The 27,936-nt window shown below is 44.7% G+C and overlaps 1 protein-coding gene and 4 non-coding genes across 5 annotated transcripts; 4 read left to right on the forward strand and 1 right to left on the reverse strand.

Annotated features, from left to right (window-relative positions):
- Positions 1-14,870: 14,870 nt before the first annotated feature.
- On the forward strand, positions 14,871-14,926 carry LOC148664219 (U7 small nuclear RNA). Its single transcript, XR_015939030.1, has one exon. It is a non-coding gene; the product is annotated as a U7 small nuclear RNA (small nuclear RNA).
- A 306-nt stretch (positions 14,927-15,232) lies between these two features.
- Positions 15,233-15,549, reverse strand: LOC148664220 (histone H4-like). Its single transcript, XM_088633055.1, has one exon. The coding sequence runs from the start codon at positions 15,536-15,538 to the stop codon at positions 15,233-15,235; it is 306 nt and encodes a 101-aa protein (XP_088489181.1). The 5' UTR covers positions 15,539-15,549.
- Positions 15,550-16,286: 737 nt separating this feature from the next.
- Positions 16,287-16,375, forward strand: trnay-gua (transfer RNA tyrosine (anticodon GUA)). Its single transcript is given in 2 exon segments — positions 16,287-16,323; positions 16,339-16,375. It is a non-coding gene; the product is annotated as a tRNA-Tyr (tRNA).
- A 3,638-nt stretch (positions 16,376-20,013) lies between these two features.
- Positions 20,014-20,095, forward strand: trnal-uag (transfer RNA leucine (anticodon UAG)). The gene has a single exon. It is a non-coding gene; the product is annotated as a tRNA-Leu (tRNA).
- Positions 20,096-24,552: 4,457 nt separating this feature from the next.
- trnak-uuu (transfer RNA lysine (anticodon UUU)) lies at positions 24,553-24,625 on the forward strand. Its single transcript has one exon. It is a non-coding gene; the product is annotated as a tRNA-Lys (tRNA).
- Positions 24,626-27,936: the final 3,311 nt, after the last annotated feature.

Raw genomic sequence — 27,936 nt, forward strand, 5'->3', positions numbered from 1 at the left:
TGTCTGTTCCTCAGACAGGGACAGGAGATCACACAGTTTATTAATATTATTGTTGAGAGACATGATCACTGTCTGTTCCTCAGACTGGGAAAGGATATTCCACACTGGATTATTATTATTGAGAGACAGGATCACTGTCTGTTCCTCTGGCTAAGACAGGAGATCACACACTGGATTATTATTATTGAGAGACAGGTTTAGTGTCTGTTCCCCAGGCTGGGACAGGAGATCAAAAACTGTTTTATTATTATTGAGAGACAGGCTCACTGTCTGTTCCACAGGCTGGGACAGGAGATCACACAGTTTATTTATATTATTGTTGAGAGACATGTTCACTGTCTGTTCCTCTGGCTGGGGCAGGAAATGACACACTGTATTATTATTATTGAGAGACAGGCTCGCTGTCTGCTCCTCAGGCTGGGACAGGAGATCACACACTGTATTATTATTGAGAGACAGGCTCACTGTCTTTTCCTCAGGCTGGGAAAGGAAGTCAAACACTGTATTATTATTATTGAGAGACTGGCTCACTCCTGTCTGTTCCTCAGGTTGGGACAGGAGATCACACACCGTATTATTATTATTGAGAGACGGGCTGACTGTCTGTTCCTCAGGCTGGGACAGTGGATCACACGACGTTGCGCTGCTGATGTTCTCTGAAGACCGGCTAGTTAGTTTTGGCTGAAACTAGTGAAGTTTGTGCACAGGAGAAAAGATGACTGTGGGTCCCAGCAAGTCAGGAAGAAGACCAGTTCGTTCCTGATGAAGCGATAGTTCTGAATAGTGATTCAGCTGTCCACAGTTCCGACCTGTTCACGAGGCCTGCTGCTGGTGCTAACCTCGGGTGGATCGTTTGGTTACTCTCTGGCAACCTCCGCTCTCGACTCTTAGAACAAAGCAAAGTTCTGGCACTCGGACACACTGGCCGTTCCGTGGTTGTCCAGGCTGAGTCTCAGGATGGTCAGGAGGCGCGCTGCGAGAATGTTCTGCCCTTGGGAGCCTTTCTGCTCCTGGGCCGTCCCGCCCTGGAATTGTCTCACAGCCCTGGGATTCTCCTTTGAATTCCCTTTAGAATAGTCTTGGAGCTCTGTGTTGCCTGTTTTTACCTGGAGGAACTTCAGCTCGTTTATTGGATGAAAGTTTCATGGGCATCAGAGACCCACGTGGGTTACTCGGCCCTACCAGTCCCTGATTGGTTGATCAAGGTGAGATATGAGTCACTTACTCCTGACACTTAGGAATGCAGTCCAGATGTCCATCTGGCACTCCCTAGACAGATAGGCGCCAATGGATGCCCATTGATCATGATAGCCAGACTTAGCTAAATGCATCCCCATTTGGGAGCTGTCCCTTATCAAAAGAAAACATCTTTAAATCAGCCTGCCTGAACAGCTTCTCTGTGGCTGCACCACAGAGATGAAGAGAGAGATGGGGCCTCATTTGGGAAAGCACAGCAACACTTAATTCTGTCTTATTAACAAGCATTGCCGCTACAATTAGTAGGAAGAAAGATACAATATTTTGAAAATGTAATATGTTTTAAAGGATTAAAGGGAAAAGAAATACTTTATATACGCAAACTAATTCTACTGAGCTCCTCTAAACAATATCGCCTGAAGAATTGTCAAAGCACAGTGTATCAATTTGGGTGACAGTTGGGGAAAAGGATCACAACATTGAAAACCACAAGGCTTATTTTCAACAACAAAATTTGTGCTTTATAATATTTGACAAAAAAATTAATATTACACGCACGGAAATCAATATTTACCATTAGGGTAGAATGCAGCATAGAACAGTTGGATAGAAGGCTAGTGTAACTCTATAGTGCATCACAGAGGCTGGTCTCTTCCCCTCATTATGCAGGCTGACTTGTTCACAGTGAACTGTCCTCCAGCGATAGTCAGCTGTAATCACTGATGCAGACATGATGTTAATACTCTGACAGCATCTTGGCTGATTTGGTTAAAGTGTTTTCCTATTAAACAGGAGATTCTGCGTTCAAATCCCAGCAGTGTCTTTCTTCCTGTCTTGTCTTACAAAATGTATCACTATGGATGATTACATGCAGCTTGATTTTGTTTAATGCAAGTTTTCATTCCCTTTCTGATGGCTCTCTACAGTAATTTTTAAAAGTACTAATCGGGATGGATTACTGTACATATCCTCAGTAAAGGGGAATATATAAGTAGTGACTATCCAAATTGCATTTTTGTGTGAAACACATTTCAGAAAATTGAAAACCAATTTTCAAAACTCACAATAACAAGACAAAGGCAAAACATAAGTTCACTTTCACTTTATGCATATTTACCACAACCTTGCCTTCTGATCATAAAAAGTCTTAATTTTAATATAGCAGTTTTAAATGGGACATTCAGAACATGGCATATGAGAATATATGGTTAACCGAGGATGAGCAAAGGATGATTGCACTTTCTGCTTATTGCTATGAACCTACCCCTGGTTATAAAAATGTCTCAAAATTCTGACACTGAGGTGTGAGACACAATGTAACAGGCTCTCATAATCCCGAAATACAAGAAATTTTACTGTAGCGTTTTATAAATTTGACCCTGTGAACATTGCATGTCCCTCCTTCCTCATTACCAAAACATCTCAATGTCTCGGCATTATGTACATTTGTTATTACAACACTTCACTGTTTCATTTATGAGTTGTGACATTGTGAACATGGCATGTTAAAGTATATAGAAAATCTAGATCAGAACAGGCTAAATGCAATTCCTAGTGATTTATCATTTTCTTACTTTCTAAATGAAAAAAATATTTTTTCAGTGATTATGACACTTCAGTATGACATAAAATATGCTTCAATGACAGAATAAATAATAATAATAATAATAATAATAATAATAATAATAATAATAATAATAATAATAATAAATAAATAATCATGGAAAAAATACCCAAAGTGGACATTCATAGTTGTGATTATAGGAATGTTAGATATGCGTAGGCTGCAAAGGAACAAGTAAAGGACTATTCCTGCTGAAAAGAGAAGAAAAGAATCACAATGTTTCGGCTGTGGAGCCTTCTTCAGGTGTGAGAAAGACAGGGCAGTAAGCAAAGATAATTTTCTTTTTATCTTTGCTGAGTGCAGTTTATCGCTGATGACAACATCAAAGACATTAAGGAGTTTTTACGGCTAACAGCTCCACATCAACTTCCTTTCATAACTAACCTCATCAGATCCTTCAACTCCCAACTCTTCCAGTTTCTCACTTCAGAGAAGGATAAAAAACTCAAAATCCTCTACAGAGAAAAACCATCAACACCCTTATCACCTCCACCAATCCTAACCTTGGACTACACCCTCTGACCTTTCCCTTTCACCCCTTTGCATCCTCAGCTAACATATTTTAATAGTACAACAAAATTACAATAGATTGTACAGTATTTATGTTTAAAATTAAAGTAAATGTGTCAAAATATCGAAGTCCAAATGCACGGTGCTAATGTAACAATGCTTGCAAGTTCCTTAACAAATCTGCATTGTATTTTTAAAATATTTCAGCAGAGGATGCAACGGGGGTATAAATGACGACTCGACTTTTTCTTGGGTGAATATGGTTTTCTGGGGAGTTGCGACGTTGGGCATACAGTAACTGGACATTTCCCGGTGATTCTGACACGTGTTAACCACTCGCATTTCCTGCAAATATTAAAATGGTAAAGGTTTCGCTGAGAAATCCAATCGACCTTTGCGAAGACAATGTTTACATCGCAAAAGAAACCTGTCCCTGGGTGGACTGGAACCACCAACCTTTCAGTTAACAACCAAACACGCCACACAGAGGGAATGGTGGGTCCGTGTCTTGCATCACAACTTTCCGGTTAAAAAAAAAACTTTTTTTGCCAGCTGGTAATATTTCTTCTGCACTGATAATCAAGAATTGAATTTCATTTCTCGCAAGCTGTGTGAATTTCTTGAAATACAAGTTTTCCAGAAAGGAAATGAATACATGCATTCAACGAAATCAAGCCCTTTGTGATAGTCTGAAATGGTACGTTATGTACCACAAGATAGGAAAAAAAACATGACTGGGATTTTAACCTACGTGACCTACGGTACCAGACCGGAGTAAAGTTAGCTTGAAGTTCGAAAACGATTTTGGCACGCCTGTAGCGTTTACACGAAACCTCTTAGAATCGCGAGAATACTTGCTTTGTGTATAAAACACATTGTGAATGCTTTCTCAGCCTTTACTTTTTCGTTTATATGACATTTTTTTGACCAATCACGAATATTCTTTTGTCCATATCTTCGCAACGGAAGCACAGAACGCCTTCAAACCAAATACATTTTAAAGACCACGACGTGGATATTTCCACAGCCTCTACATCAAAGTATCAGTGAGCTAATTATCTTTTTTTAAACCTCCGGTTTTTCATCGATGCGTAATTACGCACTAACTGGAACCTGGGGGACCGCTGTATACACAAGATCACAACGCGAGAAATACTGTTCAATACGGCTTCATGCGAAAAACCCGTATATGACTATAGGCAACAGAATAGTGCAGTCTCCAATTACTCAGACTGTAAGCACGCGAATAAAGCTTTGTCTGAATTCTGAAACCCTTTCTTTACGTCCTGTTTTCATTCAGGTAAGAGTCAACTATATGCACAATACTACTGACAGCAGGAAGATTAAAATATTCTTTACTCAGCAGCTTATTAAAAACAGCTCCCATGATGTTCAAACCGATTTTTTACACAGAACACTGACACAGCTTTGCGTTCTGAATCTCTTTTTCTCGTGCGTTTATTTAATGTGGCACAATGCACTGGGATAGGGGTATTCTGTTCACAAACCAATAGCATTTAAACCACAGCACCCACAATGCTGCAAGTAAGTGTTTTGCACACTAAGCAGAGAGCGATGTCTTCCTCGTTAGTATAGTGGCGAGTATCCCCACCTGTCACGCGGGAGACCGGGGTACATCAGGACGTGCATTGAAGTGAAAGCAGGATGCACTGCGACATACACTGTGCAGATCCCGCCACACTAAGAGGTGAGTGGGTCTTTTCGATCACAGCGCTAGGCGAATCCCCAAACAGTGTGCGTGGCAACAAACGAAACAGGCCTGTTTCAGCCCGGTTTCAATCCGGGGAAATCGGGCCCAGTAGTGGCGGGATCTGTACAGTGCATGTCGCAGCGCTTCAATGTGCTTCCTGATGTCCTACCCCGAGAACAGAAAAGACAGCGTCCGCAGCAACAACAGCTCAGGTCTCTGCACAGGAGCTAAGCTGCCCCCATCTCCTCTGCTCTGCTCTGCGGCTCCTGCGGAGTGGAGTCCTGCCTGGAGCCGTGTTTGCAGGCGGCAGCTCCCCCCGCCCTTTCTGTGCGTCGTGTCCAAGGGCTCCTGGGAGGAAGAGAGAGCCCTCCCACTCGGGGGCTTTTCCACGGTCTGTGTGAGGAGGGGCGGGTGTGTCTAGTAGCTTATCGAGCGGAAGCCTGGGTCGGCGGAGAGCTGTGATCGTGCAGACCTTGAGGTGTCACCTCTTTGTCTGCTTTCCCGCCCCCCCTCCGCCCAAGCTCTGCTCCAAAGTAGCCCGGCAACCCCTCACACCTGCACGTGTCACAACTTAAGTTGTGGTCATGAGACACCCATGGGGCGTTGTTCTGTTCTTGCTAATTGTTTCCTGCCCGTGGCAGGCAGGAGTCCATGCGAGGAAGATGCGCTGGACAGAGCTCAGAGGGCGCACCTGGGTGGCTTTCCTTCTGAGTGACGTTCCTGCAACACTCTCCCGCTCCTCTTGGTGCGCTCATGCCGCAACACAGGAAGGCTGGAGCAGGTGGGTGTGGAGAGTGTTAGACTGAAGATTTAAAGGTCCCTGGTTCGATCCCGGGTTTCAGCGTTTTGTTTCATGGAGCCCTCTGTTCCTTCTGCAGCACCCCCTTCCTAAAGTGACGCTTCCCTTTCTCAGCCTGAAATGCAAGCGAGACACCAGCAGCAGTCCCTGCTGGTTTCCGTAGTGTAGAGGCTGTCACGTCAGCCTAACACCTGAAAAGTCCCCGGTTCGAGACTGGGCGGAAACAGCATCGTTTTGCACGCTCCTGTACTTCACAGAGGTATTGAGCGACCGGTCATTTGCTCCCAATGTATTTCCGGTGCCTTCATGCACTCTTGTACCAAACGCACGTTCCTTCTGTACACGGAGCAGATCATTCGCAATTGGGCTGTGCCGACAGACCAGGACGAGCTCTGTTGGCTCAAATGCAGTGCAGGACCTGCAAGAACAACAGAAAGATTAGCATCCAGCGGGGGCTTCTTAGTGAGCCCAAGATCTCATCAAGAATCGGCTCCAGCAACAGGGCTGGGAGCATTGTTCCATTCTCCGCCCACTCTCGGTGTAAACAAGTCTCTCCTGGTCTCTGCTTGAATTGCACTTTCCTGCGTTTGCTTTGGTGTAACTGGCTTCCCCTGCATGGGCGAATGTGAAGAAGATCCTTAGTAAGTCATTGAAGAAAACCGAGAAGAGGTCGGAGTGACCTCTGTCGTTCATCAACGATCCAGTCAGGCAGTACTCCTCTGTAAAGCGCCGTTCGTTCACATGGATTGGCTTTTTTTTGCCTTCATTCGTGCAAGTAGTAAAAGCAGACGCCCCTTTAGGGAGCCTGTCAGCACCCGGAGTTTTCCCCTTCTGTAAGCTCTCCATAGCCTCTCAGCTCTTCTACTGTCAAATCCCCCTCAAGTACTTCCCTATCTTCTTCACTCAAAACGTTTTCTAGCTTTGAGGTAAAAAAATGAATTTCTTCATCCTTTACCTCTGTAGAGCTGTACAGTCTTGAGTAGAAGTGTCACGCCCTCTGCAGCCAGAGGGCGGTCCTTCTCTGTCCTGTCCCTAGTTCCTGGTCTGCTGTCCTTCCTGTCCCTCTCTATCTCTTGGGCTATATATTTCCGGGTCTTGCACTCTGTCCTCGCTCAGCACTGACGTTCGGATGTCCTGAGACCCGCCTAGCACCAGGGCGCCCTACGTCCGCTCCCTGAGGGCACAGGTTTCTATACGGCATTCCTGAACTCTTTGCACTAATGAGCCCGGGCCTTTTTTCCGTCTCGCCGCTACGCATATGGGTCTTTTTCCGCACTCCTGCTCCCCACAGTTAGTCCCTTTGAACGTCCGGGACAAGAAGGCCTCGATGCAGGAGAGGATAGCACTCAGCTCTGTACTCTCTCTTCCCTCCTCATCAACTACACTTTCCATGACAGACTTGGAGCTTACCACTTTCCTGAAAAAGAAGCGAGTACACTTCTCATTTTCTTCCAAGAACTGCACTCTGCTTCTTAACAGCACTCCTCGACTGCTTTCTTCGGCTATGCTCCGGATGTCCTTTTTTAAAAGGGTGATATCCTCAAGCACATCGAAGCCACTGTGCAGCATCGTGTAGAGACGCTGCAGCTGCCTCTGTTTCCTGGCTAGCACTCCTCTCCGTCTGGCAGCAGCCTTCCTTCCCTCAGCCATGAAAAAGGCCTTTGTCCTCACCTTCACCTCCTCCCACCACTCTCTTACTGACCCGTACAGACACTGCAAGGACAGCCACTGTGATAGTTTCTCCTTGTAGCGGGATACTACCCCCTCGTTCTCTAGCAGCTTTGTGTTGAGTTTCCAGAGGCCTGGGCCAAAGACAGTCCCGCCCTGGAGTTCCACTCTACACCCTAAAGCCTGATGATCTGAGAAGAAGACAGGCTGAAGAGTGACCCGAACAACTTTCACTCTCTCTGAGACAAAGCAATAGTCAATTCTGGAGCTGCTATTCCTCCCTGACCATGTATATCCTGCTGTTGTGGGATATATACATCTATATGTGTCTGAGAGTTTAAAGTCTTGAACTAAGTTTTGCAGGGCCAGTGAGCTGGAATCCAATTTTATCGGCCTTTTGGCTAAGATCAAGTTCAAGTGGCATGCCCGCAGTTCTTGTCTTTCCAAAGTTCTAGAAGGCGATCGAAGATCCTGAAGAGTGCTTGAGCTGGTATCGCCCTAGGTTGAGCCTAGGGGGTTAAGGCCAATCAGCAGCTGAGCTGGTTGGGATCCGGCAGCAACGTTCTCTCTCTCTGCTCTCTCCTCTCCCCTCCCCCTTTCTCTTGCTCCACCTCCTTGGCCTCTTGGCTGGGAGTAGGTACTCGTGGCCTGCCCGCGGTGCTTGCTTTCTTCCTCGAGACTCAGAAGCGCTATCCGCTCCCTCTCTCTCTCTCCTCCTGCGCCTGCACCTAGCTGGGCTTTGCCCACAAGGACAAAGTCCAGGGCTCACTCGCTGCTCCTTTAGCAGCTAAACCGTCCTCTCCACAGGACCTTGCTCTCTCTCTTTCTCTCCTTTTTTCTTTTTTCTCCTTTCCAGATGGCAGACAAGAAGACACTGATCCGGTTCCACTGGACCAAGAAAACAGAGACGATGCCAACTGCGAAATCCTTTTTCATTACCTTCCTGAGAGGGATCCTGCAGTTGGTGGCCGGAGATCTCTACTGCCTGCAAGACAACAAGGCAGAGAGATACATGGAGGCCTACATAGCCACGGACGCCTCATATGAAAAGGCAACGAAAATGATCAGAGAAAAAGGTAAGCACCCCCGTTTCTCTGATTTCAGGCCGGAGCCTATGAGGAAGACAAACCAGAGGACCATCACAATCCTCACGTACAACCCCTATGTACCAATGGCACTGGTAACAGCGTACCTAGGGAGGTATGTAACTGTGGTGGGCAAACCGACGGAGATCAGGGACAGTTGCGGCGTCTGGTACGGCAAACGCCAGTACCGAGTCCTCCTGAAAGAGGACCTAGAGGGCGTCGACGGTTTCCAGCACCCCCCGGCCCGCTTCAACATCGGAGCCGACAGGGGGTACCTTTACTACCCCAGGATGCCGGATTTCTGCAAGAAGTGCAGACAGTCCGGCCACAAGGAGAACACGTGTGACATCGTCAGATGTCACAACTGTAACAAAGAGGGGCACCTGGCAAAAACCTGCCGGGCAGCCAAAAAGTGCGATGGATGCGGCGCCGAGGGACACCTCCTTCACTAATGCAAGGTAAGCAAACCTTCGTTTGCGCAGGTGGTGGAAGCCGACCAGCAGAAACCGGTCTCAAGACAAAGGGAGAGAGGTGAGAACAAAGAACCCGCACCTCCCCCGCAGAGAACCGAAACTGCCGAGGCCACACCCCAGCCACACCAGTGCCTCAAGATGGCCGCCAGGACGACGGACAAAATGGCTGACCGGAGGAAGGGCCCTGGATAACTCCCAGCAAGAAGGGAAAGAGGATCCACCTTCAGAAGGACAAAAGAAAAGAGTGGTGTAGCGGCGAGGCTTAATAATAAGGCAGAATTAAGTGTTTCTGAGCTTCCCAAATGAGGCCCCATTTCTCTGTTCATCTCTGTGGTGCAGCCACAGAGAAACTATTCATGCAGGCTGATTTAAGATGTTTTCTTTTGATAAGGACAGCTCCCAAAGGGGGATGCACTTAGCTAAGCCTGGCTATCATGATCAATGGTCACCCATTGGCGCCTATCTGTCTAGGGAGTGCCAGTTGGACATCTGGACTGCATTCCTAAGTGTCAGGAGTAAGTGACTCATATCTCACCTTGATCAACCAATCAGGGACTGGTAGGGCCGAGTAACCCACGTGGGACTCTGATGCCCATGGAACTTTCAGCCAATCAATGAGCTGAAGTTCCTCCAGGTAAAAACAGGCAACACGAGATTCAGTAAGATTCAGTAAGATTCAGTAAGATTCTGGAGAGGATTCTGTGGACTGTTCTAAAGGGAATTCAAAGGAGAATTCCAGGGCAGGACGGCCCAGGAGCAGAAGGCTCCCAAGGGCAGGACATTCTCGCAGAGCGCCTCCTGACCATCCTGAGACTCAGCCTGGACAACCACGGAACGGCCAGTGTGTCCGAGTGCCAGAACCTTCCTTTGTTCTAAGAGTCTAGAGTGGAGGTTGCCAGAGAGTAACCAGCAGCAGGCCTCGTGAACAGGTCGGAACTGTGGACAGCTGAATCACTATTCAGAACTAGCTCTTCATCAGGAACGAACCGGTCCTCTTCCTGACTTGCTGGGACCCACAGTCATCTTTTCTCCTGTGCACAAACTTTGCGAGTTAAAGCAAACACTAACTAGCCGGCCAGCGGGCATCAGCAGCGCTCCGTCGCAAGCCGCACAGCACAGCCTGGCACCGAGCCAGAGAGCGCAGATTGGACAGCAACAGCCTGCAACTGTTTCTTTGTGCCCGCAGGAGATCTGAATCCCCAGAGATTGGATGAGTATTCAACTTCACTGCATTACTGCTCGAGAATTCAATTGTAATCCCAACCAGTTGATATCAATTTAATTCCTAAGAGTTATGTTCTTGTTTTGAGTATCTAATGTAGAAGTTGTAACCAAGTTCACTTTACGAAATGGTCTTAATGAATGATATACTGAATGTATGTCCTCTTGATATGTGTAACACTTCGTAATTGACTGAATATATATCTTTTGTATTCTGATAACCCTCTCGATAAGATCTGTTAGGTTTACATGCATATTTTATGTATTAATAAATGTATCCTCGTGTATTAGTACCTGTGTGTGTGCGTTGTTTGAGTTATGTCGCATGGTTGGATTCTAAAGCCATCAAAAGAATCAACTTTGTGATTTACTGCTACAATTAATAATTGTCTCAGTAAATGCCCAAACCCTACAGAACTGGTGCCTTCAGAGAGCCACTATGATTACATATTTGGCGTCCCTGAGCCGGTTTTCTTACATATTTGGCGTCCCTGAGCCGGTTTTCCTACAGTGGTAAGGGAGAACCGTTTCCTCGTCCTAGAGGAAACGGAACTTTCTTCCCCCGAGGCCCAGGAACAACCAGAGGAGGCAGCCCAGGAAATGGAAACCCCCCCCCCGAGGCCCAAAGATGACAGGAAGTGACAGCCCAGGAAACGGAACCCCCCTCCCCCGAGTCCCACGGACAACAGGAGGAGGCAGCCCAGGAAGAGGTTACCCCCTCCCCCGAGGCCCAGGGACAACAGGAAGAGGCAGCCCAGGAAGTCGGAACCCCCTCCCCTGAGGCCCAGGAACAACAGGAAGAGGCAGCCCAGGAAGTGGAGCCCCCCTCCCCCAAGGCCCAGGAGCAACTGGAGGTCCCCGAAACTCCTGGAGAAAGGGAAGAAAAAAGCCTTCCCGAAGCGGTGGCGGAGAGTATCCTCGAGGAAGACAAGATTACTTTGAAGCCGCCCTGGAGCTGGGACTGATGGTAGGGCTGGACCTGTCCAGCATGTTTACCTTTCAGTCCCCAGCGAGACCTGGAGGGAGCCCAGCATATTCCCCCCAGGACCCGAATGAGAGGAGTTACATCTAGGCTAAACAGTGCCCAGATGTAGACTCCCAAGTTTTCCACTGTAAGCACAAAGAGAGGAGGTTCAACTTTCACTTGTTTAATCATGATTGTGAAACTTACCTTTCTAACAACTAACGTGAGAGGGCTAAGAGACCCGGTGAAAAGATGGGGAGTCTTTCATGATCTGGTCTCAAAGTCTTTCTCAGTTTGTTTCTTACAGGAGGTCCACCTGAAGGATGAAAGCGACAAGCTGACATTCACCAGGGAATGGACGAAGGGAGAATCATGCTGGAGCGTAGGAGGGGTCCACTCTTCCGGAGTGAGAATCCTCCTCAGAAACCCAGAGATGACGCTGGTTTCCTCCTTCTCGGTGGTGCAGGGCCGGATCCTGGTCGCAGGCTTCGACTGGAGGGGGCAGAAGTTGAGAGCAATTAACGTCTATGCTCCGACGGAACCCTCTATCCGGAAGGAAGTGTTTGCTGACCTGGCCAGCTGCTGCACCACCAACAGACAGGTGGTGCTTGGCAGGGACTTCAACGTCGACCGGGAGAAGGGGAGCGACGCTAGCTCGGCAGAGCTGGAGTCGCTACTCAAGCAGTTCTCCCTGGTAGACGGTTTCAGACGGTGCCGCCCTAACGACGCCGGAACGACATGGAAAAACTCCCGGGGAGTGTGCAGCCGCCTGGACTACATCTTTCTGCACACGACCTGCTCCCTGGAGTCGGCGACGGTGTCCCCGGAGTGGTAATCCAGCCACAAGCGCTTGACGGTGGTGGTTAACACCAACCTGCCAGCATTCGGTCGTGGGTACTGGAAGCTGAACCGGGAGATACTGGAGGAAGACGACTTCAAGGCACTGTTCCGTAAAGACTACGCGAGCTGGGTCGATCTGAGAGACGGCTACAGCTTCATGGTGGAATGGTGGGAGTCGGTGAAAGACAGGACCCAAACCCTGGCGCAGACGTACTGTAGATGGAAGGCGGCCAGGGAGAGGAAGGAAGCTGCACGACTCCAGAGACAACTAGAGGAGGAGTACAGCTCGGCTAACGGGGGAGGAGCCTTCAATTCAGCCCGGGCACGGGACCTGAAGGAGAGGCTCCGCAAACTCAATCAGGTCCGAGGAGCTCAGAAAAAGAGGGTGATCCACGGCCTGAGACGGGGAGATGGAGAGGAAGTGCTGGACAAGAGCGACAAGGTAGAAGCGGCCACCGCTTTCTACACAGAGCTCTTTTCAGAAAAGCAGACGGAGGTGGAGGCAGGCGATGCTTTTCTGGAAGAGCTGAAGGCACGAGTACCGGAGGAGGTGAGGGAGGACTTGGAGGGTCCGATCGCGGCCGAGGAGCTGAAGGCGGCGCTCTTGTCCATGGAGAATGGCAAGGTGCCAGGGCCGGACGGACTCCCCAAGGAATTCTACACCTGCTTCTGGGACACCCTGGCGGCAGATCTGGTGGAAGTGGATCTTCCGCCGGGGGAAACTCGGAGACACCATGAGGGAGGGCATCATCTCCTCTTCAAGAGCCCTTAGCAGAGACGGTGAGACGGGACCCTGTCACGGCCTGGAGATACCGGGAGGCGCGGGGGAAACCCTGAAGATCTCCCAGTATGCCGACGACACAACGCTGTTCCTGAGGTCGGACAGGGGGTTGAGGAGGGCCCTGCAGGTCATGGAGCAATACTCCAGAGCCTCGGGGTCGAAACTCAACCGCCGAAAGAGAAAACTGAAGTTCTTCGGGCCCTGGAAGCACAGGACGACAGCGCCGGAGGGTCTCAAGCTCTGCACGGAGCCCCTCAAAATACTGGGGGTTTCCTTCCAGAGCCAGGACAACGAGACCAACAACTGGACCAAGAGGATCGCCAAGGTGAATGCGAAGCTGGGTCTGTGGAAAACGCGGTCGCTGTCCTACACAGGGAAAGTGATGGTGTTGAAAGCAGACATCCTGCCGGCTTTGGTTTACCTGGCGGTGGTGTACCCGCTGCCGGCCAGACTCAGACGAGCGCTGCAAGGGATTATCTTCGGCCTCGTCTGGGGCGGCAAGTACGAGTACATCACTCGAAAACCGGATAGGTCAGCCGGTCGAGGAAGGGGTTCGAGATGTCCCACATTTCCCCCTGAAACTCGACTGCATCTTCTACTGCAACCTCTGTCGGGCGCTGCAGGAGCCCATTGGCCACAAGTACCAGTACTTTGTCAGGCTGTGGCTCTCCGTCCCGATGAGGCACTTGGTCCAGTGGTCAAACACTGGGCCCAAGGCAGAGAGGCGACCGAAGTTCTACACCCACGCTGTCAAGTGGAGCAGGAGGCCAACCACAGAGCCCTGTACAAAGAGGTGAGGGGGCATTTGGTCGCTGACGAAAGGCTGCAGGTTCCCAGACAAGTCTGGGAAAGGACACAGCCCAAAGAACTTGACAACCAACTGAAGGACCTCAACTGGATGGCTGTGCACAAGAGACTGGCTACCAGAGAGGTCCTCTACAGACACTCGCTAACCAGGAATCCGCATTGCCCCCGGGACACGTGTTTTGTCGAGGAGACTCAGGAGCATGTGTTCTGGAGCTGCCTCTTCGCCAAGGTGGTGTGGGGCAGAATGGACAACATTATGCAACTCCTGGGAAAGGATGCAGTGCTCAGTTACCAGTACATTCTGCTGGGGGCTGGCACCCACCAGACTGGACAAGGGGACACAGGACCTGTGGGGGCTGCTACTGTCCCTCACAAAACAAGGACTGTGGAAGGTGAGGAACACTCTCATCCGGCACAACATAAAGTGGGGGGCGAGGGAGCTGGAGAAGAGGATCCTGGCGGACCTCAGGAGGAGGACGAAGCACCACGTCGCCAAATGGGGTTTCCCCACGGCGAGGGAGCGCTGGAATGGACTTTGGGCCCTATACAGAGATTAAAGGACAATAGCAAGTGGTAGATTTGGAGGGACTCTCTTAATTGCGCAAATCCGCCCCCACTCGCAAAGATTGATAACGGACAATCAATCTCCGTTCCGCCGTTGTTTTTTATTACATGGAGTGTTAATATGTGTGAGATGATCCTTTTGAGATGTTTTTTTTGCAGAATAAAGTATATTTTGTAGAACAAAAAACATCTTATGACAAGGTTTACAAGTTATCTGTTGAACTACATTCTCATAGGTGTGGTCACATTCCAGATCATTTGTTTACGTTTTTGTTTCTGGAGCAACTGTTAGATGAAATGTGCTAATATGTAACCTAACTCCAGTGTGAATAACTAGAAGAGGGGAGCAGCTCCATTCCATACCATGGGAGCTTTGAGATTGGCTGGGCCAGATCTCTCATTTGCATATCTGATTTGGAAATATAACACTAAACCCCTTCTTGCATGGATTTAACTTGCACCCAAGAGTCCCCTACTGTGTATTGCTACTTATTTTTTTATGATAAGTGGTGATTACCAGTTGACAGGTTTTATTTGTTGAATTATAAATGGTTTTGTATTATCATCCTGAATGGCCTGTACTCAAGGTTTGGTAGGGTATGTGCTTTCATTTCATTTACCAAATTGAATTTTTGCTCTTTTAGTATTTGTCTAGAAGGCTTTCTGAAGTCAGGAACCCCATTTATTTGGTGAAAAAGGATTCTGTATTAATATTAATATTTCTCATACAACATAAATAGGGTCTTTTATGAATAAAAAGATCTTGCACTTGGAAATCTTGATAAAGCTGTGTGCTTCCATACACTCAAGCAGTTTTGATTCCTAATATTTGACCTTAGGTGCGGAAACGGGTCTTTTTTGCCATTTGATTTCCAATTGATCAGCACAGTATAGAAAATAGACCCATAAAGCAACCTCAGCAGTGACAAATGTCACTGTGTCACTTGGGTTTATACGTCGGGGTCCAGTAGTGAAGCTCCGCTCCTGTTTAGCCTCCGAAGCCGTACAGGGTGCGGCCCTGGCGCTTCAGCGCGTACACCACGTCCATGGCGGTGACGGTCTTCCTCTTGGCGTGCTTGGCGTGCTCGGTGTAGGTGACGTTCTCCAGGAACACCTTCAGCACCCCGCGGGTCTCCTCGTAGTTCAGCCTGGAGATCCGCTTCACTCCCCCACGGCGAGCCAGGCGGCGGATTGCGGGCTTGGTGATTCCCTGGATGTTGTCGCGGAGAACCTTACGGTGACGCTTAGCACCTCCTTTCCCGAGTCCCTTTCCGCCATTGCCTCTTCCAGACATCTTCTAGTTATCAGCTGTGAACACGACACACACTGCTCATCTTTGATGTATAATAGACATCTTTCTTTGATATCTATTATACATCAAAGAAAGATTTTTATAGGTGTAGAAACTAGTAAATAAAGCCAATGATTTGTTTTAGAAATGTATTCTTAAAATATACAATTATTCACACCTGAACAATATGTAGTTCAAATTATACATTATATACAATATTGTATTCAAATGTCTAATCATCATAAAAAACACAACTAGTAAACTTCAGTTACAAATTCTAGTAACATGGCAATATATAGTAATGACAAACACAAACTAATTACATGAACACGCTAATATTTAACTCAAAACCACATTTCGATTCAAATATAAATTTTTAAAATTTACAACTTCTTTATTTCCACGAAAATATTATTAATGTAGCACAAACGCTACTTTCTAATAAAGACAGAAAGAAACTGTTTGTTTTGTGTCTACTGGTGATCCTCCTCTCGATACTAATGAAATGTTTAATATGATCCCTCGAGAAAAAAAAGGAATCAATTTCCGCCTGGAATGATTGATGCCCCATCAAACATTTTGTAATATCCCTGGAAGTTTATACAGTAGAATCCTGGTTCGTGGCTTAAATTCAAGGTAAATGAGACTAAGGAAACGAGTTGGAAACTTGATGTCGAAGTGGGATTTAAATCACCCATTTCACATTTTACTTCATTGGGCAGTATGTGCCAGAGAGCAATGCTACAGCATCTCTTCGATAGCTCAGTTGGTAGAGTGGGGGACTGTAGTGGAGTCAACAGGGAATCCTTAGGTCGCTGGTTTGATTCCGGCTCGAAGGAAGGTGCTTTTCATGTAATTTAATCAAAGAGTTAAAAAAGCGACTCTGTTTTATTCAGACATTGATCAAAAGCTCAATAATCGACTAAGCAAAGGCTCCTGTTCCGAATTCAGCCCACGTCTGATTGTCTTGTTTTGGCCAAGATCTGATCTTTGAATTAAGGGACTACACTGTCTGCTTTGTAATTCAAAAATACATACAAATGTCAAGTTTTTTGTAGATATAAAGGTGTTCTCTGTTTTCAAAGGATAGTTACTTAATTGGCATAATGATTTGGTATTGATTTTGTATCGTTGTATTATAAAGTTTGTGCTTTCTGTGTTTTTATCGTATTGTGAACTTATTTTTTAAACAAATGCTTACAAAGGCAAACACGGCACACATCTGTTTATACCAGCGGTGAATTGTACATTTTTATTAAGTACAAGCTACTGTGCACTTCTGGGAGTATAACAGGTTCGATATAAAGTGGCAAAAATATAAAAGGGGAAAATACCCCAGACTGCATGTAAAGCCCTCGTTGTGACTGTTTTAGATAAAATGGCGTACTATGCACGAAATGTTGCAGAAACACAATCTGATATTTTGATACAGGTAGACCAGCGCTTCCAAAGCACAAAAATTCGTATTCTATATTCTGGTCGCTTGCAGATTAGAATGGCATATGTTTAGCAATAATATTATTTATGGTACCTGAAAGTTTCAGGTTGTTGCACAAAGCTAAGGTATGCGTATACGTGATCTGCTAACTGGAATCAATTTCCTGTCGTTAAACTCTGTTTATTTTTAAGTTGAGGCCCAGGATCCAAATCTTCAGTTCTGATTTTTTAAAGTGATATCTTTCCTTCCTGTCGTGGAAGTCACACAATGTGAGCAATTGTTTTTTTTACGTTGCGATCCAAAGAGCCTCAGACGCACAGTCTAACAGTAACCAAACCAGAATGGATTCTGCTGGGAGCCGGGCTGAGCTCATTCTCACTCCCTGTGCTGAAAACAGAATTATTTCTTCCCCGAACATCGTCTACAGATCACTTGTGCGCTTTTAACCTTCTCGCAGCTACGGGCGAGACTGACGCTCATGATATGAAGGCACCCGCCGGAACACATTCTCTAACTCTCACAATCGCGACAGACTTCGCTTTTTAAAAAAAACGTAGATATAGCCCTGAAAAAAGCATTAGCTTTATCAGTTTTTACATTAATCTATTTTGAATCAAAGTTTGATGTTTTTTATTGCATTTTACATTATAATAATAATAATCATCATCATCATTATTATTGCTTACACTTATATAGCGCTGTTCTGGATACTCCGCTCAATGCGCTTTACAGGTAATGGGGACTCCCCTCCACCACCACCATTCTCCTGAATGCTCACAGAGAGTCAGGACCTCGGTATTACGTCTCATCCGAGGGACGGCACCTGTTTACAGTTTAGTGTCCCCGTCATTGTACTGGGGTATCAGGATCCGCATTAACCGCAGGGTGTGCGCCCAGCGACAGAAACCAGATGTGTGTCGGGCTCGGCTGTGAGCAGGACAATGACGTTACGGGGACAAAGTAGAGGAAATCAAAACGGTTCTATAAAAGACCTGTGTCAGCTGTTGGTTTGCAGTCTGGACTCTAAATCCTCCGATCCGATTTTAAATCTCTCTAATACCTGAGCGGCTTCTTCCGAGTATTTATTCGTATACTTATTAGTAGTATGAAGAATGTGACAAATTTATGATTTCTTGGAACAAAATGGTTTTTATTTGCATTCGAAATGAAGCGGAATTTTAGCGCGACACACAAACCCTTTGTCTTTTTTAGATAGTGATTTTTAAACAGACATAAATGTAGAAAACGTGTTTTATTTTAGCACTACAATAGCAGGGTCAGTGGCGTAATGAATAACACGTCAGGACTTCCATCAGAAAATTATACTGTAGGTTGGACTGCCGTCTGGCTTGTTTCGTTTATACCACTTACATTCTTTTATATAAATGAACTCCACCTGAAAGCTATAGAACACACTTTAGGTAAGTTGTCTGCAGCCTCATGCGAATTTCGACAACTTACCCAAAACACTGTACTGTCTGGAGTGCAGCTCCAGCTCTGAACTCAATTGCAATGAAAAACCATGCGTAACATAACTGGAGAACAGCTGAACTTGTGCTCAGTTCGGTGATGAGGGTTCAGAACTGTCCTTGTTGTAATTAGCACGAACTGCACAGGCTCTGAATCAGACCATGTCAATTAGTCTGATCAGTGTAGGACACGTTAATGTAGAATTATTAATAGGTTTATTAGTTAGTTAGATCAGGTTTACCCACCTGAACTAATGTAGAATTATTACTTGGTCTGTCTCTTGTTTGTATATAAATGAATGTCTCTGACAATGTAATGTTAGTTTTATGATGTAGGTCAGGCGTTGACATATGCACGAGTATACGAAATGTCTCACTCCTGATTCAACTCATGTTCTATAGGAGATTGGCGACGCCTCCTGTTTCTCGTACAACCATATCAGAACAGAAGACCGTGTCACCCAGCTGTGATTCAAGATCGACTCGCATCTTTATCCCTTTTTTGTTCGTGATCATTATTTTCTTTAGTTATGATCAATATTGAACTTTTTCGAAATGAAATGACAATAATCAAACATGCAGGCAGATTTTTGAAAAGTATTCGGAATTGACAGGGTGCCCCTTTGGAACAGTCGTCAGAAAATGTGAGAAAATGAAAGTTATGTAAGCTCTCACACAAAGCATTGAAGATTGGAATCTGAGTGTAAAAAAGCTACCCGTCTCCCAATGATAGGCAGGGATACACACCATGACTCGAATAGACTCAGCAAACTTTAACACCTATGATATTACGAGTGCTTTGCACGTGTCAAATTTCAAGAAGGAACTACTACAACAGTTGTGGACATAATTCATTACCACCGGCAAAGTCCAATACCGGCAACCTCTGAGAAAATAATGTTCACTCATGGAATTTGGTCTTTGAACGGCTGGCGGGAAAATTCATTTATACTCCTGTTGCACCCTCAGCTGAAACATGTTAAAATAACAACGCAGATTTGTTAGAGAACCTGACAAGAATTATTGGGTTAGCACTGTATGTATTCTGGTATATTTACTTTAATTTTAATATAAATGTAAACATGCATGCTGTATAATCTATTGTAATTTTAAAATATGTTAGCTGAGGATGCGAGGGGGGCTATTATACCTTGTGAAACACGCAAGGAACTGTAAAAAAGGCTGGTATTTGAAAAAAATTGGCGATCACAAGAAAACCACAATTTATGTGGTATTATCATCAATATCCTTCAAAATCTATGTTCAAATGAAGGATTTAAAGAAACTATGAAAAAAGCAACAGTAATAGCAGAGGATTTTGATTTTTTCTCTTCAAGTCAGTAGATCGACATAGAGTTGCGCCCCTACAAACAGCACAAAGGATGAAACCCACCTCTTTCGTTATTGCTATGTTTGTGCCGGTGAAAGTAGCATTTGTGCTATTGAAAGCATCTCGGAAGATGAAGGTGCAGTCACTTCCACATGTCATGATATCATTAGATCCGACGACAAGAGCTGAAGCCCCCGGCATTTTCCAAGCCAGGAATGTGAGGAAGATGGGCATGGAGGAAGGTAGCGTGGCCGAGCGGTCTAAGGTGCTGGATTTAGGCTCCAGTCTCTCTGGGGGCGTGGGTTCGAATCCCACCGCTGCCAAATGTTAGTGTTTTAAGACCTGCAATACGATCAGTAAAAGCGCTTTTTGTTAGGCTGCGGGAGGTGTTTAGAGATAGACTTTCTAAAAGACAGGCTTAACATCAAGGCAGAAAAAATATTTTGTTTTCTCAACAGAAATTCTCTTTGGCACGTTCAGCTTTATGTAGGGAACAACATCTGCCGAGATCACTTTTGAGGCAGTGCACATGATAGTGTACCGGCAAGTAAATTTAATATTGGCTATGGTGGTGAGCTGCTTTTGTCTGTGAAACTTTTAATTCTTCACGCCGAATCGTTGGCAGGGGTAAAGCTTATTAAATCTTTGAACATAGCGCTCCATTAGAAGTACTTTGTTCGTGATCAAAAGAGATCAGAGGATTAACTTCATGAATTCACATAGCATACCTTACAGGAAAGATTTAAAAGGGGAATTGATTGTGCTTCCTGATGTTGTTCCTGTGGTTTCTTTGGATACAGAGGTGAATGTTCTTTGACGTTCTGCTAGAGTATCCACTGGGTGGGCTTTATCAATCAGCTCGGATAGGTCATCAGTGCTCCGCCTCCGGAAAATAATCAGCACTGTCGTTTTTTCCTGTGCTGTCTTTTAAAACATATAAGATCACAAGTTTACAGATTTCTCCAAATAACAACTATACATTTTAACCCAGCGGTTAGCATTCCTTCAATCCAATAGTTTTACTCCTGGTAAAAAGCAGCGAAATATATAGAGAGATGATATTCAAATATTTCAACATTCTTATTGGATTACCTGTATGGATATTTCGCTCAGAATTCCTAATATGATTTTGAGTTCAGTTTTGCTTTACTACTTTCAGAGTCTTTTATTGACCTTGCTGAAGCAGAGAAGTGACATAATCACAAATGCGACCTACCTGTGCTGCTGTTTTTGGTTAATAATGATTAAAAAAAAACAGCTCCTTGCATTAAGAGCAAGAGCAACCAACACGCTCGCTGGTTGTGTTTGGTATTTTCCGGGGTGCTCTTCCTCAGCTGCAAAGTTATTTGGTGAGCAAAGACCTCTGAGAAGGAGTCTGAATCCGTCAACAACACAGGAATTCTAAGATCGCACTGCTGTCTTGTGTACAGAGATCTGCTTTTTCCTTATAGAGTTTTTTGGTATTTAAGAACACGTATCCTACCTTGAATGCTAGTTTCAAAAGATATGTTACCGGATCACAGATTTTCTTGAAAAGATTTGGGGATGCACTTACCGGGATTCAAACCCGGCTCAATTATTTAGAAGGCACCTATACCACCAACTCACTTCTGAGAAACACCGGCACATTTCCGCAATCCTCCCTCTCACCTACAAAGTTATGAAGAGACAGACGTCCAATGAAAACTAATTTGATTCACTCAAGGCTCCGTTCTTTTATTGTGATGTCATTTTAATTAATGTTAGCTGTGATAAGGTGTTGTTTCTGTCTCTTAAAGTTTAAGTCTGCTCCTTTCTTCCTGGTTTAGAAATAACATGTTTCATGATTGTTTACAAACACCACTATCAATTATTTGTCCAGCTCTAACGCCTGTGTGCGTTGACAAGGCATCTCCAAAGGACATATTAAATAACATGATCCTTCCTGTTACCATTCCTGTGGTTGGAGCATTGTTTCGCCCTTTTTCGTTCTTCTACAATATTTGCAGACAGGACTTTATCACTCGAGTTGTACAAAACAAGTCGGTCCATGAAAATCATCTGTACTGCTGTTGTTCTATGCGTAGTTTAATCAAGGTAGTCGAGTGAGGAGGTAAAAAAGCACTCCCCGTCGATAAATCAATCATCGTCGCCCGTGTGACTGGATATAAAAATAACAGATTCATTTTAACCAATCTCTGGAAGCTTCGATGCGGTTATTTTTCCTTCCTTATTTCTTCATTCCTATGAATTTACTCTGTAGTAGAGGAAACACAAAAGTGGGAAACTGCAGGCATCCTTCGTTAGTGGTGGATTGTGTTCAGAGAGCATCACCACATCTCAGTTCTGTTAATAAGTCTGTTGGGGATATACCTCAGTGGTAGAGCACATGCTTTGCATGTATGAGGTCCCGGCATCTCCAGGTGCTTTATATTTCTGTGCTCACATTGCAATCTTCTGTTGAATGTGAACTCTTTGCTCATGTTCATAGAGAGCCAAGTTCACACAATTAAACTCAGGCACACTCGAAGTGCTACGGTGTTGCTCTGCTGTTTTAAATGTACCTCTAAAGCATTTAGTTCTGTTAACTACCAAATGATTTGAACTAATTTTATGTCATATTCAGGAAATCCAGAGGTCTTCAGACGTGTCGTGGCTGTTGAAGAAGACACCTTTTTAATCTCACCCGGGATTTCTTGAGAGATCATTCAGTGAGCGAGTCCTCCCTCTGGACTCCACACTGAGCTGAAAACTACGCGAATTCCATTGTACAACTGAGAAAAAAACTGATGGACCAAACAACGACATTTGATGATTACAAGAAATTCAAGAAACACAACAGTCCGAACACAGGTTTGAATCCCGAACGCTTAATTTAAAAGACAAAGCGAAGGATACGACCTGTAAACTCTCTTCGTGTCTTACAGTTTATAATATAAAAAAATCTTACTTTCGGAATAATTTCTTGCTGCTGATAGACTATTGTAGCGGCGAGGCTTAATAATAAGGCAGAATTAAGTGTTTCTGAGCTTCCCAAATGAGGCCCCATTTCTCTGTTCATCTCTGTGGTGCAGCCACAGAGAAACTATTCATGCAAGCTGATTTAAGGTTTGATAAGGACAGCTCCCAAAGGGGGATGCACTTAGCTAAGCCTGGCTGTCACGATCAATGGTCATCCATTGGCGCCTATCTGTCTAGGGAGTGCCAGATGGACATCTGGACTGCATTACTAAGTGTCAGGGGTAAGTGACTCATATCTCACCTTGATCAACCAATCAGGGACTGGTAGGGCCGAGTAACCCATGTGGGACTCTGATGCCCATGGAACTTTCAGCCAATCAATGAGCTGAAGTTCCTCCAGGTAAAAACAGGCAACACAGAGAGCCTGGAAGATTCGGTGAGATTCAGAAGGGATTCAGGAGAATTCAGTGGACTGTTCTAAAGGGAATTCAAAGGAGAATTCCAGGGCAAGACGGCCCAGGAGCAGAAGGCTCCCAAGGGCAGGACATTCTCGCAGCGTGCCTCCTGACCATCCTGAGACTTAGCCCGGACAACCACGGAACGGCCAGTGTGTCCGAGTGCCAGAACTTTCCTTTGTTCTAAGAGTCTAGAGTGGAGGTTGCCAGAGAGTTACCAGCAGCAGGCCTCGTGGACAGGTTGGACCTGTGGACAGCTGAATCACTATTCAGAACTAGCTCTTCATCAGGAACGAACCGGTCCTCTTCCTGACTTGCTGGGACCCACAGTCATCTTTTCTCCTGTGCACAACTTTGCTAGTTAAAACCAACAATGAGCATCAGCAGCGCACCGTCACAAGCTGCACAGCACAGCCTGGCACGCAGCCAGAGAGCGCTGATTGGACAGCAACAGCCTCCAACTGTTTCTTTGAGTCCGCAGGAGATCTGAATCCCCAGAGATTGGATGAGTATTCAACTTCATTGCATTACTGCTCGAGAATTCAATTGTTATCCCAACCAGTTGATATCAATTTAATTCCTAAGAGTTATGTACTTGTTTTGAGTATCTAATGTAGAAGTTATAACCAAGTTCATTTATGAAACGGTCTTAATGAATGATATACTGAACGTATGTCCTCTTGATATGTGTAACTCTTTGTAACTGACCGAATATACCTTTTGTATTCTGATAACCCTCTCGATAAGATCTGTTAGGTTTATATGCATATTCTATGTATTAATAAATGTATCCTCGTGTATTAGTACCTGTGTGTGTGCGTTGTTTGAGTTATGTCGCATGGTTGGATTCTAAAGCCATCAAAAGAATCAACTTTGTGATTTACTGCTACAATTAATAATTGTCTCAGTAAATGCCCAAACCCTACAGAACTGGTGCCTTCAGAGAGCCACTATGATTACATATTTGGCGTCCCTGAGCCGGTTTTCTTACACTATTTATTGAATTTTAACAAAAGTGTGCACACTTATAGAACTAAGGCATTGAAAGTTTTTTTAATTGTTGTTCCAAAAAATGTTCCATTTGTTTTCGTTCTTAATGTTGTTGATTAAAAGATCTTATTAAATGCGAAAAAATCTGAATGTGAAAAAAGGTCAAAATGCTATTGAAAAAATCAGTAATGTGAGGAAAGATGAATTGTGGGAGCCCCTTACCTCCCCATGTCATGCTGTATTTCTCACTCATTCTACTGGGAGTGGTGCCGTTGCTTCTGGATAAAGTCTGTCAGTAGATATTCCAGACGGGTCAGGTACTGTATGACTGCGCTTCGGCACAAGAAGAGACATGTGACTTGCGAGGATCACGACAGTATCATTCACCGTCCGGAGCCTGGATAGCTCAGTCGGTAAAGCATCAGACTTTTAATCTGAGGGTCCAGGGTTCAAGTCCCTGTTCGGGCGTTTGTGTTTTCCTTAAGTGTATTGTGAATTTAATTATAAATCTTATTTTATCTTCCACTCTTCTAGCTGTACTGTCGATATTTTAAAAGTTAATCACTTGTATTTTCTTTAGTGTTTCCTTTCACAAACCGAAAATGTTCAAGACTATTTTGTCACCACACTCCACGTAGAAAATCACAGGAAAAGAAAAGGAAACGCAGTGAGGAGCTCACACAGTGAGTACTCTTGAATACAACAAGAGGAAAGGCACACTGTGGAACATCACGTCCAAGTTTACAGTGATGGCTTCTATTTCCACTGATGAATGAGACAGATTCATGAGGAGATCCTCAGCACAATTAAGCGAACACATTGCTATTTCGGTCTGATGCAGAGGCTCCATGTGTGTCAGCAGTACTATAAATTTTAAGTCTTATACACTTTCAGGGGCTGCATCTGTAGGGCTTCATCTAAGAAGACTGTTTTACTTTACCACACGGTTACATTCACCCACCCAATTTATTCTCAGAATACCCAATGGCTCAATAACCCTGTTTTCCCCTGGGAACCACCAGTGTACAGTCCCATTCCATTCACAAATATAACAAATATATTAAATTAATATATTCAATGAACAAATATATTCAATGAACTGTGTAACAGAGAGCTGGAATCGTTTTTAGGGATGGCTGAGTGGCTAAGGTGTTGGACTTAAGCTCAATAAGCAAATGTCTATGTGGGTTCAATCCCTGCTCCTGTAATTTGCTTTTGAAGTGACAGAACACTTTGAAGATTTACACTCTATTAAAATATGTATTTACTAAATTGCAGTTCTCATCACACCCTGGGATAACTGAACTCTCACTATCACATACTTAAGGCTTTACATGCATTAGCTGTGATACAGCTCCTAATAAAGACAGAATGAAACTGTATCAATAATAAATGACATGTTTTAAACAAACGTGTATTGATAAACTTCATTATTAATAAAAGTGGTGTGACGGGAAAGCAAATTAAATATTACAATGATATTCCAAGCAACTGATGTGTGCCGGAACCAAATGTCATCCACTGTGGGCTTTGTAAATTGTTTAAAAATTGTAAGTGAAGTTGAGATAATTAACAATTTGTTGAATCCTGCAGTTACAGATTAAAATGTGAGAAGAATTTCTCTGGGTTTATCTCTGTCCGAGTGCCTGATGTGAATATGCTGAACACAGTGTCTTTGATTTATGTACTCAAACAACCAAAGAATCCAATTCTTGTCATCCTATGGTTTGTCAAACGTGATTTTTTCAAAGTGGGTGCGATTTCGTTTAGTCTTTCGCTCTTGTACTAGAGCAGTAATGTTTCTAGACGTGCATGAGCATGGTATAGCAGGCTGACAGCAGGAACACGTGGCCCACAAGCAGTGACAGTATCAGAGGTGTCTGCAGTATGTTGGTTTGTGAGCAGCGATAAAATAAAATGCCGAGGAAGCAGGTGTGCCTGCATTAATACAGCTCCATCGAGCGGAAAAAGTAACAGAAGAACCAACCTAAATCCAACAAAAAGTTTCTGCGGCTGAAATCACAGGCAAAACCACTGCAGGCTTGAACTCACAACCTCAGCATGACTTCACTATGTACTGTGACATAAGTACAATGCACTGACCAACTGTGCCACTGGAGCTGCGCAATGGGCTTGTTACATGTCTTAGATGTATTTATTGGAAGGTTGCAGAAATCATAAATCACTGATTTCATTATCTGCATGTTTAATATCTAGGAGAGAGAACTCCTTCAGGTTCTACAGCTCATAAGTGCACTTTAAGAAGTCTTTGCTTTTGTGAGATGGATCTCCGAGGTGCATCTTTTTCTTATTACTAAAGATACCTCTACATTGTAAACTATTTGAAGACCTAGAAAAAGGAACATGGCATTAGTTGAAATAAGCACTGAATGGGTTAAAACCCACGCTCTTTGAATTGCTAAAGTGATGCCTTGTGGAGAATAAATCAACATACTTTATTCGCACAGGTCACTCGGCCACGGACAAGAACCATCAGCTACCACCAGTATTATTATCATTATTATTATTATTCAACCATTTGGGGAACAATACAGTTGAACAATCCCACTGTTCTTATGGCAAGAAAAATAACATGAGACCACTGTAAGAGGAAGAGTGTTGTAATTGTTTGAACAATTGATATCTATTTTTCCCTCTTATGGGCAACCCTGTGGTATTTCTTTTTCTCTTCGTTGTTGTGCACGGGCTAGTTCTACAGCGATATTTGCCGCAGAAATTTCTGCGCAGCTCCATATTAAATCTGTTCTCAACTGCAACGGACAGAAGACGACTCCAGTAGATAGCTGTGTAGTTGTGTAGGACCACACACGACAGTGATAGTGCGGCTCTTAATGGACTTGTACACAGACCACATGAGAGGCAAGCAAAATGCTTTTAAAATTCCACAGGCTCACCAAGTCAGAGGAACAGCAATGAACTGAAAAGATCTGTTACAGACATCTATGTTAACCTCTTTAGAGCTATAAATGCCATTTGTTTAATTTATCTGTGGATTAACACTCCCAAGTAACAGCACCTTACAGTATATTAATGTTAATTCAACTGGTGGACATTAGCTGGTGTTTTTTGTAACAATTTGCTTGCTCTGCTGTAAGGAATAATAATAACATCACTTTATTAACCCCTTACAATTTATTTCATTAGAAATGATCTTTTTGCATACCCCAGCTTGCTCTCCATGAGACACAGATAAGGAGAGAGACTGGGGTCAGAGCACAGGATCTGCCATTGTATGGTGCCCTGGAGCAGTTGGGGTTAAGGGACTTGCTCAGGAGCCCAATTGAGTAAGATTCCTCTGCCAGCAGAGGGATTTGAACAACCAACCTTCCAGCCACAGGCACAGATCCTTAGCCACAGAGCCACTGCTCCGCCCCAAGTATGTAAAGTAAAGTAAAGAATATACAGTATATAAAGCACGCAAACTTAAATGTTCAAAGTTTTCAGGCTCTTTAGCATTTTCCTTCACATATGGAAAAAGTTCGATGTGTTCTTGTCACATTTCTACACGTAGATAACACAAGATAACACGTACACAAGAACGGATGTAACAGTACAGGACATACAGTGAGGAATTCGCGCAGCTTTCAGCTCAGTGCGAAGTCCAGAGGGAGGACTCGCTCCGTGAATGATCTCTCAGGAAATCTTGGTTGAGATTCAACAGGTGCTTTTTCAACAGCTACGACAAGTCGGAAGACTCATTGAAGTCCGAAAAGATCAGCCTCAGTGAAACTAACTAACTGTCCTACTGTTCTCTGCTA

Source organism: Lepisosteus platostomus, chromosome 5 (assembly GCF_059453375.1).
Source record: "Lepisosteus platostomus isolate fLepPlt1 chromosome 5, fLepPlt1.hap1, whole genome shotgun sequence".
Lineage (NCBI taxonomy): Eukaryota > Metazoa > Chordata > Actinopteri > Semionotiformes > Lepisosteidae > Lepisosteus > Lepisosteus platostomus.

What these genes read in the sequence shown, in the direction of transcription:
- LOC148664220 (XM_088633055.1), bottom strand. Translation starts at nt 15,538, where the DNA reads ATGTCTGGAAGAGGCAATGGCGGAAAGGGACTCGGGAAAGGAGGTGCT.